We start from the raw sequence: 12,806 nt of genomic DNA, 5'->3' as shown, positions 1-12,806 counted from the left end.
GTTAACGGCGGCACTAAAGCATCGACACAAACACCTGTCTCTTATACACATCTAGATGTGTATAAGAGACAGGTATCACATTCTCGTCAATATTAAAAAAAAATTATAAAATTTTATTAAATTATCATGTTTTTTATTTAAAAATATTTAAAAAAAATTTTGATATAAATTTAATTTTTTAACAAAATTTTAAAGAATTTTTTTTTTATATTTGCTTATGTAAAAATGATTAATTAACTAAAAAATCCTCAATTGTATGAATATTAGAACTTCAATAATTACGAAGCTGTCTTATAATTTTAAAAATGTTTTTTAAAAACTTTAAAAAATGTAAAAGAAACACAGCATTTAAATATATTTTTGACAAGCAAAATACGRAATCCGCACGAAATATAAAAACGAAATTAAATTAATTAAATAAAACATTACTCTCATTAACTGAAGTACATAGTATGAAAAGCTCCATTACACTTCGCACTATTTGATTATCGCAAAGCGATCAACTCACCATAGAGAAAGCATATGTCAATGCAGCATTTAATTTGGTTAAAAGGTGTCAACAAACACTTCCAACTGCTTCCAGATAATCGGACCGAACGCKCAGCGCACAAAGAGTCTGCGAGCGCGTCATCAAAGGCGGTGCACAAATCAAGCAAATGCATTTCAATTAGTGAAATGAAGTCGACACATAATCAACGCGTAGATAAAGTAAGACAGTAAATGGTCGAGAGAGAGCGAAAGCGGGAGCGCTGCAAAGCGAAAGGCTGGCGAGATGAAAAKAGATGCTTTACGRGCGCGCCAACTGACAAAGCGAGCGSCACAAATTTTACAAAGTAATCTTCATGCTTGAAAATGGCGAAAAAACGCTGAYAGTTTTTCAAATGGAATCCGCAAATGGGAGCGCAAAAGAAATGAAGCAGTTAGTAAATGAAATGGATTTGTAGAGGCTGTGATGAGCACCGAAATACAAGCTGTATAATCGGGTGAAGTGTGAAGTGGAACCTTTTCGGACACTATGGCACACAAAAAACCCAACAACATATATAAACACACACATATATATATCAGCGCGCGCTTGCAAAGCGACGTGCGGCAGAGTGGCGCACAAAAGCCWTTTTAATCTATTTGATGAGATCTCATTTGAATGTGATAGAGCGCACAAATGGAAATAAAGATAGATTAGACTATGCCGCATGAGGATACACACACATGCGCAAATACATATATACACACATATTTAAAAAAACTTAAGGAAAGACAACAGCAGCGCTGAAAACGAAATCCTGGCGGTGCACAAAATCAGTTGCCCGAAACAAAATTGTAACCGAAAGCGAGCGAATAGCGATAAGGCGTAAATGAAATTGTGGCAGCTCAGCTGTGGCAGTGCGGCGTTAGTGCGAGAAAGGGCGTTCGCACTGCAGGAAAGTGTTGCTGCCGCACAGTGCAGGAGAAAGATGCACGGAAAAAATGAAAAATCACTAAAAGGATTGCATTTTGTATATATGCGAGAAAAACAGCAACAACAATAATAAGTGTATAAGGCGATAAGGCGCAAAAGTGCTGTGTAATAGCAGACAGGACTGAWGCAGCAGCAGAGGTTTGCAGCACCAGCCTGACAACGTCAAAGTGGAGCGAGATAGCGATAGCAAAAGAGAGACAAAACTAAAAAACAACAGCAAGGGATGCTTTTTCGCAAATTARATTCACACTTCGGTTTCCATTATCGCATTTTATTTCACTTTAGTGTTATTTTTGTTGCGCTACTCTTTTATACCGAGCGCTTTTGTTCCAAATAATACGAGTTTATAATGGCAGCAGTCTCTGCGCTCAATCGCTCGCCAGTCAGKCAGTCAGSCAGCCAGCTACCGTTATCAGYGCGCCCAAATCAAATGCGCTAAGCAAAGGATTAAAGTGTCATTGTAGCGAAATGTAACGAATGGCGAGAAAGGAATATAAAACCACTCGACAATCAACGAAATGTGTTGATGAGTTGTGAGAAGAAAAAAAAACGAATGAGATGAGCGTGTCATTGTCGCCGCAAATGTGCGATGCTTATCGGGCGGGATTTGCTGGTGACAAGCCCAGTTGATTAGAGCGGCAGCGCTGTGAGGCGATTGCTGCAAGGATAACAACTAATTGTATTGCGACGAGATGCACAAATCAAGCCCTTCATAGTTATAGATATGTATATATTATATATACATGTTTGTATTATGTATATTTATATTTTCGTCAGCCTTCCCTTACTTCTTCTTAGCGCATTGGGTCAAAGTTCAGCTGCATCCGCTGTCAGCCAACTGTAATCAATCATAAAGCAACAGCGCGGCTGAGTAAAGGTGAATGAGTACAAGAAAAAGTGTTGACCTAAAATGCACTTTACATCACCTTGTCTGCCAACCACCTTTCAAGGATACTTTGCCTCAGCGCTATACATCTGCTTAGCCGGCTAACTCATTTTTCTGTCAAATATTGCCTTAAACGCAAGACAAATGCTCGCACTTGACCCTCACACAAATCGAATCGTAACGAATTGTAATGAAATATTTTTATATGCGCATACACACACTAATCCCCTCATACAAGCACAGTGATGTACATATTTATAAAAATGTTCGTCGTTCTTGTTTTCGAAATTTATAACCTGCCGCTGTATAGCTCCTTGCTGGCACTAATCGCTACGCAGAATAACAAAGCGTAAGAAAAAGTCGCAGCAAAAAAGTAGTTTCACCTGCTCGGCTGCGGCGAATGAGTTGTAGGTGATCGTCGCTGCAGCCGACTACCGCTWTTCGCTCTTCTAGACACTTGCATAATATACTTAATGGTTTAGGAGGTTTTGCTTCCCGGGGCGTTGATGCCCTAATATACTTCAAAAATAATTTTTTTTACATATTTATACAGTAATGTGCGATAAAATGGCATACAGATTGTTGAAAAGTTATTTTTTGAAAAAAAAAAAAAATAATAATAATGGTAAAATTTCATATAGCGAAATAAAGTTTAATGCATGCCACATATATTTCTAAAGACAATAAAGGATATGAAGTATAAAGTTTTAAATAATTAAAAAATTTGTTTAGTAATATTTACCGWTATAGTGAAAAATATTTGCTCCAAATGCTGCAATTTCATTAAAATGATGATAAAAAATTATTTAAAAAATTTAAAAAGTTTTATTAGAAAAAATTTCTTTGCACATAACTGTATTTTTAGTAAATGCACATCACAGAAAATATAAATAAATAAAAAATAAAAGTAAAAAAATCCTAAAAAATATTATTATTGAAGAATGTTTTAAATTCTTGCTACCAAAAATTTTTTTTTGCACATAACTGTACTTATGGTACAGTCAAAAGCTTTAAATAATAAAAATATGTATTTAAAAAGTTAATTAATAATTTTATACATTTTTACTAACAAAAATGTTTTGCACATAACTGTACTTTCAATTGAGTCAAAATTAATGCATACATAGACAATAAAAGAAATGTATTTCAAAAAATAAATTTTTACTAACAAAAATTTTCTGAACACAACTGTACTTTCACTAGAGTCAAAAAAAAAAAATAATAATAATAAAAAAATGTATTTAAAAAGTTAAATARTTGTTGTATTGTTTTATAAATTTTGACTACCAAACAATTTTTTTGCGCATAACTGTACTTCCAGCAAAGACATCGTACAAATAAAAGAAATATTAAAGAAATGCTTATTTTTCGGCGCGTGCCACATAGCATACGCAGACAAGTGCGCRTTGCTCCATTCATGCCACAACTGCAGCTGTAAGCGACGACTCTCACTACACATGGGTCTTGCATGTCTGCTTGCTGGCCGACAACCGCTAATCCCCAGCAAGCGAGGCAAATATTACACCTGCTCCAAATTAAAAACGCTTCAATGCTGCAACCGCACGCTGCAGGCTGCAGGAGACTCATATATGTATGTTTTGTTGTTTTTTTTTTTTTGTTTTTTTTCTTTTTATGACTAAGTTAGTCGCAGGTTATGCACCCCAAACGTTTAGCGCGTATTCCGCCATGTAGGTGTAGGTTGTGGCAGCACCACTAAAGTGTGGTAGCTATAAAGTATAACGGTTTCTTGTTGGTGGCATGCAACGGCGTGCCGCAAAAGTATCGCGTAACTGCCACAAAACCGCGCGCACTTGTTCGCCAGGTCAGCGCGCGGACACCTTGACTTTCAGCGCGCACGCACACATACTAACACACATGTGTGTTTGTGCGTGCAGTCTTACTGCCGACTTGTTTGTTTTAATTATTGCTATTATTCATTGGTAGATTTTTTATTCGTTGCCGCTGCCGCACACCTTGTTGCAGTTTGTTTGGCTGCACTTCTTCGCGGCACTATTCTTTTGTATGTTTGTAGGCGGCGCGCTTTGCGTGCCACTGTCTTGTTGCAAATAATATAAATATTGCCCATTTTTATTGTTAACGGCGGCACTAAARCATCRACACAAACACACACTCACATTTATATGTATCAGCGACGCGCTTGTTGCAAGCGTCTTCATATGCGCGCCACAGCGTGTTGCACAGCAATATTGAGTTATGCGCGCGGCACGCCTGCGCATACTAAGCAGCGGCCTGGCATTCATAATCACATAAATTATATTTAATAATAAAAGAACTATTTCAATTGAATGTGCGAAATTGTTGTTTATCGCCGGTGATTTGAATTTATTGCCACACATTTTTGCATAAATATTTAATTGCTTATCATTTACATGCGTTAAATTCCTGCCACTACAGCAGTTGCCAGCCACTTTTTTAGCTCCTTTGTTCTCTATAAGCTTCTGCCTGCAATAGTGTGTGTTTATATTCAAGTTTGGCTGCTTGCCACACATTAATAATAATCGCACCTTTAATGCCGCTCAAATGCAATCGCATGTCCCGCTATCTGCGCATGTCAATCGCATTTATGATAATTCTATCCGCCTCACTCACACGTTACACATACATACATATCTAAGTATTTGCATTAATTTACTTTGATTTGTTAGCCACACGTACGACCGCGCGCTCGCGTGTGTGTGAKTGTGTGTTGCGGGTGTTACTAGCGTTGAACATGATTTATACAATTCAAATTACTTGCGAATTAGTTGGATAAATAATATCGTGTATTTAAGCGTTAAATGAATATTTGTGCTGAGTGACGATGAAAGTGGGTCGGAAAGGTTGAGATTAATTGCAGACAAAAGACACGAATGTGAGTTATATGGAGCGTATRATGAGTGTGATTATGCGTAATTGTTTTAATTTAATATATTTTTATTATAACTATGAGTGTCGAGAGTGTTATTCGCAAAGAATGCGGCGTATGAGATAACGCATTAACTGAAGACTGCAAATATTTCGAATTTAAAATTCACATAATTATATTTGAGACACGCTTGAATGTCGTACTTATACGCAAAATTAGCATTGAAAACTGAAGCTTAACATTAGTGAAAGCTTTCTGTATATTCATAAGTATTTGCGCTACTTTTGTGCTATGTGAAGTTTCTAAAAAATATTTAAGTCGATAAGTATGGAAACCACGAGCTTGACATGAAAGCTTCAGTTAAAAATTGATGAAAGCTCTCTAAAATATATAAGCTTCACTTCAMAAATCATGAAAGCTCACTAAAATATATAAATATACTTACAATGCTCTTATTTAGTCGAATATAACTAAAAACGTGTTAAAACAAATACTTTGTGAAAGATAAAGCTTTTTTATGAAAGCTCAATGCGAAAGCCTTGCACAGGCACAATATTTATACAGCTTTTGTATTGCTTAAAATATTTTCAATATATAATAAACTGCTACTGGACATGGAAACTTGAGTTTTAGAGTAGTGAAAGCTCACTGAATATAATTTTATTTATAACATTTATTTATAAATGTGTTAAAAATACTCGCATGTAGTCATAAGCTTCTTAGAACACTAAAAACAATTTTTTTATAAAAGCTCACATTTTCATGAAAGCTTGCCGTGAAAGCTTTTGCACAAGTACAGTATTTATTACTATGCTGGAGTACATTACAGGTTCTACTATAGGTATTAAAGCTTTACTTTTCAGTTTGAGAATGATTCTTGAATAGAAAAGAATATTAAGTAACATTTAGCCGGAAATAATCTTTCTTCCAAACATTGCTTATGTGTATATTTCCAAAGGTTCCTGTTTTATTTAATGTTTTTTTGCAATATATTTTATTTATTTTGTCACGTTTTTATTTTGAATCTTCTTAAAGTTCGATTAACACCAACTATAATTTAGAATTTGTACCTGCTCTGGTATTTTTACTATACCTAAAAGAGTATCTGCATTAAAAATAACAATAATTATATTACAGTAGTTGAATAACACTCAAAAGCTTACTATACAAACTTTCTGAAACAAAAGGAATTTTAAAAATGTTAAATGCTTTTCAATCCAACACAATTAAATAATGTCTGAAKTCCTGAACATTTAACAAAAAAGCTGCATTAAAAATTACAAGTATAATATTAAAATATACGTGAAAGCTCAAAAGCTTTCTATAAAACTGGAAGCTTTCCTAAACATGGTAAGCGCTTCAAATAACGCCTTAATATTTGAACTACTAGCAAAAAAGTTGCATTAAAAATTACAAGTATAATATTAAAATATACGTGAAAGCTCAAAAGCTTTTCAAACAATGAAAGCTTTCTATAAAATGTTAAACGCTTTTCAATTTAAAATTACTAACTATTTTTTATACATTTTAATATATTCGAAATGTGTGAAGCTCTTTGTGAAACTTAAAAGCTTTTACAATATCTGCTAGTTTTAATTTTAAGGGCTCATAAATCTAAAAGGACAATTTGAAGACTCACATTAGGAGCTTATCATAAGTTTGTTTACTTAATAAAGTTTTTTTCTATAACAACCTACTTTATTTTGAATTATTGATAGCACAGCGAATTGCAACAAATAACCGGTTTTCCTTCAAACTGCAATGACATTCAAGCAGATTCGTTTAAATGCATATTTGTCTGCATTTTCAAAGTGTGAAAGAAATTTTCCAGTGATTAAATACTCAACACCCAGTTTGGCTTTTGCTTAGCTGGTTTTCACGCGCCGCAAACCGCTAATTTGCAGCGAAAATTACAAATTGTACACCGTGCGCACACGCACCAATCGCTGGGAAAACTAATAAAATATGAAAAAAGCAATTTATATGCGCACTCTAAGTATATATTTTGGTGTACAATTACAGACAAGCAAAAAGTAATATGCAATCACTACACTATGCAGCATGCTACACGCACAACCGCCGCGCGCACAGTTATGACTTAATTTCTCAGCAACGCGCTTATCGGCACAGCATCGCACACATCATAAATTGACACCTTATTAATTTGCGGCTGTGAAAAGAATACAAACACATAAATGTGCTTTTGTGTGACGCGATGAATATGCATATGTGTGTATGCGTGCGTATGGGCAATTGCGCATGCGCGGCAAAAATTGCCGTAACAATTCGCACGTTGTGCGGCGGTTGGTGTCTTTTCGTTGTTTTTATTTTTTTTTTTTGTTTTGTATATATGTGTGTGCATGTTGAGATGTGTATGCAATTAAAGTGGCAGTGGTGGAAAAAAAAAATTAATAAAAATACAAATAAGTTGTATATTTTTGCTCATTTCGCAGCAGCAATTCACAAAATGTATTATTTCAATTTTTTTTTTTTTTGCTTTTGTTTTTGCTATTTTTTAATTTTTTTGTTTAATTTTTATTTTCTTGCTCGCAACAACCCATAATTTTCAACTTGCAACCAAGGCAAATTATATGTATAGCATATTATTGCATTAATGGCGCACACGTTTGTGTCATGCTTGTACAGGTGACTCCCTTTGCACGTCGAAATAATTCTTGAACATAAAGTTTTTTGTTTTTTTTTTTTTTTGAATTTGCTCTCCCTACTTAAAATCAAGTGTTTTGCACTGATTTCCGCGATGAGTATACAGTTGACGCGCAAACGTGGCAAGTGTTGTGGCAAGTGTGCCAACACGAGTGCACCTTTTGAATGCTACGAATTATGTGCTCATATTTCGGGCATATTTWTTCCAATTTTGTATTGTTATTTTGTAGTTCATACACTGATCGCAAGATCACTTCGTACAATAAGCCAATTGTTAAGTCATCAATGGGCGCAAATCAATAGTTGTGGCACAAAACAACAAAACATAATAATAAAACAAATTATATAAACAAAAGAAAAATTAGTGCTTTCACGGACGCGCTGACTATCGCTGAACGTGTTGTGATCACGTGATCTCGCGCTCGCGCTCGCGCCCAGCGATCGATCAGGCAACCGATTGCGAGCGCGCAGCTATCACTGCCATAAATCCGTTTGTTTATTTGTCCGTCTGCTGGCTTAATATTTTGACAAGCGCAATAACTACCCCAAGAAAAATGAAAAAAGATGTGGCAGATCCACACTGCTTGCAGTCGTACGTGTATTTTAATTCAATAATCATTTTCACTGGCGATCATCTGCGCTACCCGCAAACCCACACTCGGCGCGGCCCTAACAAAATGCGAGAGAAAAAATGCGCAAATGTACGCCGCTGCAAAGGAATATAAAATCGAAAGAAATGCCTCTTACGCGCAAAGCACCTGAAGCCACTTAGAGGCCAGGCGCTCTTCGATCATCGCTGCAGAGGCCGCACGGCCATGCCACAATTGCTGCCACATAATAGCTATAATCAGGCACACGTACATATAATATTGGCTAAAGAACTGTTATTAGGATAATCAAATGGGAATTATCAAGCGCAACGATCGACAAGATCGCGCAACGGCACTCACCACAAACAACAGCAGCAACARCAAGAACAGCACTAACAGCAACCAACAGCAGCCGCCGTCGCCGCATCGGTGGTAACCACGCACGCTGTCGCTTCAGCAACTATATATGCGTTCAGTTAGATGMATAATGCTGCTGCTGTCCACTTGGCTGTAGTTGCTTTCGCTACTGCCGGCTGCCGTCTTGACAGTGGCTCATCTTTTTCGCGATCTGTGTTGAAGTGCGTCGATGTTGTGCCGATATTATTGCGCTGCCGCTGTTTTATGGCCAATATTAAATGTTATTAAATTTTTTTTTTTGTTTTTTTTTTATAGTTTCCCATTTTCGAGCACTCCAGCAGCAAGCACATAATCAATCACAAGCGCATAATCCATCACGATCTGTTGTGTTGTAAGTTAAGGCCTGTTGTAATGATTGTGCCACAAAGCCAGTAGTTTGTGCGTGTTGCAGTGTGGAGGCTAATATAAATTACAAGTGGGAGCAAGGCAGTTGAAATTCGTAGAAAGCTGCGCATAATTGTTGTTGTAATATGATATATAAGTGTATACGTACAGATGCACAGTACTTATGTTAATAGACATTTTCAAGAAAGAAGGAAAAAATGTTTCCAAAATTTATTTCAAAATTTTCGTTAATATATACCAAAATTTTATTTTTGATATAAAAATGCAAATTTTCTCTCACATTKGCAACTTTCCAAAGGAATTTAAGTAATTCTTAAATTATAAATTTTGTGGAATTTTTCGCCGATTAGTAATTTTTATTGGAATTATTTAGATTTAGCAATCAATAATGCTTTTAAGCACTCTTTTCTTCGTTAAGTTAAGTACTATAATTTTAGCACATATTTTTTTGCTCATTTTCTACTTCTACTAGAATATAACTTTTAGTACTTTCATTTTTACTGTGGTAAATATTTTACTCGATTTGAATAATAATAATTTTCACATGGAGTCACAAGTTTACTGCTATAATTTTAGTATTCCATCTTGTTACACATTTTTTGCTGATTTCCYAATTTTAATAACATATAATTTTTAGTACTCTCAGTTTTTGTACTTATAGGTTTAGTACTCGACTTTCGTACTAATTTTCTGTTTCCTACTACGCCTCAACTACTTCGGCTGCTTAGTAGTAAATTATTAGTAATACATTTTGGTATACATTTACTTGGAATACATTTTAATAAATTGATATTTTTTTATACCATATTTCAGTACTGTTTGTTTGCTATTACTTAGTTATACTAGCTGCAAAATTAGTGCTCTATCATTCGTCACATCACAATTAATATTTCTATTTGACTTTTTTAGTTTTATTTAGTACTATTTTTTAACTTTTTATTACCACAAATTTACTAAATTTTTAGTACACTTTAATATTTTTTTCTGACAATACAGATATATAGGTTAAATTAATCTCTCTAGTTTATGTGTTTTTCTACTACTTTTTCTACTTCATTTTCTACTACTGTTTGGCTAAGCCATCTCTCTTTTTAAATATCTTTCTGCTTATTAATTTTTTTGTGCCTTTTATACTACCTTTTCAATAAAATTTTCTACTACCTTTTCTACTACTTTTACTATTTGCTAAGGTTATCTCTACTTTTATCTATCTTTCAGTGTATCAAATTTTAAGTGTTGTTGTACTAACTTTTCGGCTACATTTTCTACAAGTTCTTCTACCAAATTTTCTACTRCCTTTTGGATAGGGTATATATATGTCTACATATCTGTCTAATAATTTTTTATGTGCTTTTCTACTACTATTTGTTTGAATCATTTATTCTATTAAATTAGTTTCATTATCTCATCAACTACTTTTGTTTTAAACTYAAAACATGCATTTAAAGATATTCCAAAAATATGCTATTTATTTCGTAAGCATTCACCGTCATTCACACAAGGATCCAACAYATTTCTATAAGATTTCTACATACACTACATCTATAAGATTAGSTATTCTAAGTACATATGCGGCAATAAACTTTTTCAAAGTACACAGCAGCGATTAACTGTGCGCAATCCACTTCATTTACTATGCTACTAGCCTTGCCTTCACACACACGCGCGCTCCACACATATGAATTGAAGTTATTATTTGCCGCTCGCGGCTTAGAATCAATGATAATAATGATAATAACATTGCATTGCGCCTGCCAGTCAAAAGTTCGTGGTGTGTTGCACGACAGGACGCAAGCAAATTGCCATAACAGGACAGCTGATGCGGAAAACCATATTGTTGCAAGTTGCTGGCACAGCTGCGCATGCCATATACTTTGCATTAATAATTTGCACACAAAAATTAAATAACATTAAAAAGCGAAAAATAAGCATAATCCAAATATATAATKCAACGCAAAGCGCCAACAGCATGCCACATAAATCTCACTTGGTGTCTGCTAAATTATACAYTTCAAAAAGCATTAGCTTGCCACGCTACCAGGTACAAAGCGTGTGCGCGCGCGTAAAAAGCCTTGCTGAGGTGCAAGAAAAAAATTCCAAGTGGAATTGGGAGCAAATGCGGCATGAATCATACGAAGTGCCTGCCACATGGCCGCTTGGCCGCTCGGCCGGACAGCAGAAGCTGCAATTGGCGGCAGTTCTTGACAACACGCGGTGGCAGCTTTGTTGTTGTGGACGCATTAACGCGCACACTGCTGCCGCACAACAAAAACGCCTCACTTACCACAGAATGCACTGTTGCAAGTGTAGCGCGCAGTGTGTATGTGTGTATTGGCGGCAACGGCGGCAACGGCGGCTTGATCGATCTCCGCATGGCTTAGGGATAAAGTTTAACGCGATTGTTTATGATACAAATTAAACAATTTATGACAATGCACAAGCCGCATAGCAGCGCGCTGCAACAAACACAAAATTCACCTTAACACAGAGAGTGTGTTTGTCTTCGCAAYACTTGCCGCCGCGCCGCAGCGCCTTTGTATGCAAAACAGCACGCGGACGCAAGTGGTGTACAGCGCACCGCATTGTGTTGCAAGACGTTCGGTGGCAGCGTACCAGCACACAACACACAGAAGCTTCAGGCGAATTTATGCTGTGTGGTGCGATCAATCGAACGATCGGCCGATCGCACGATCGATGGCTTTGCCGCTGCCGCTATATGGGCTGTGGCAGCTTTGCATTGCTCCGCGCGCAGCGTACAACAATTGGACGGTGCCATACAGCCAAGGCTATAAATTATTTATTGCACACATACGTGTGTGTGTGTTTGTATGTGTGGTCGCTCTGTTGCCACAAATTTTTAAAACGTCATTTATTATAGAAATTTTATCGCTTCTGGTCTCGCACTTCGGCGACCCGCCTTCAACGCTTGCATTGCGCCTGCGCCGCTTGGTCACAACTGTTTTGTAATATTTCGCGCGTAATTTTATTATCAAGCCGATTTTTTGGCGTTACTTTTTAAATAAATTTTCTCATAATTGATTTAATGCGCGCGATTATCTTTAATTTATGTAAACACATTGCTACAGTTATACAAAATAATTGCAGCTGCAGTTTTTTTCTTGATTAAATTTCGTTATTCTTCATTATTGTCGTTGAATTTTAAGTGTTGTTTTTGTAATATTGATTCCAAGTATAATCATTGTTTTTGTTTTTGTGTTGTCTTTGCAGCATCCCGTATGCCATCGTCCCATACATCACCGCAAGTGTGTCGGCCGCACTTTCATCCGCCTCTCGGTTCGTGGCTTACCAGCGAGCATAAATCATTCGCACCCGCCAGCCCATGGGGCAGTCCGTTTGCATGCCCCCAAGATCCGCAAGTGGACCATAAGGTCGGCCAAATTGGCCAAAGCCATCAGACGACGGCGGGCCAGCATTCATTTCCATTCCCACCGACACCGCCAAAGGATTCCACACCCGATTCAGTACAAACCGGTCCATCGGAGTATCAGGTAAGCGCAATCAAAGTAAAATCGAGGAATAATTGTCGAAGATTGAGATTATTATTTAGGGAAGATATTT

The 12,806-nt window shown here is 36.3% G+C and overlaps 1 protein-coding gene across 1 annotated transcript in view; it reads left to right on the top strand.

The window, feature by feature from the left end:
* The window catches only part of LOC108975506 (GATA-binding factor C), a gene marked incomplete in the record, with an annotated part of 123,053 nt that overhangs the window by 37,430 nt on the left and 72,817 nt on the right, over positions 1-12,806 (top strand). The window contains 1 exon segment of the mRNA XM_018944023.1: positions 12,456-12,736. Coding sequence (XP_018799568.1) covers positions 12,456-12,736 — 281 coding nt within the window.

This window comes from Bactrocera latifrons, unplaced genomic scaffold (genome assembly GCF_001853355.1).
Source record: "Bactrocera latifrons isolate USDA-ARS-PBARC rearing strain unplaced genomic scaffold, ASM185335v1 scaffold_66, whole genome shotgun sequence".
NCBI classification, from domain to species: domain Eukaryota; kingdom Metazoa; phylum Arthropoda; class Insecta; order Diptera; family Tephritidae; genus Bactrocera; species Bactrocera latifrons.
This window is presented reverse-complemented; position numbering and strand designations above follow the sequence as displayed.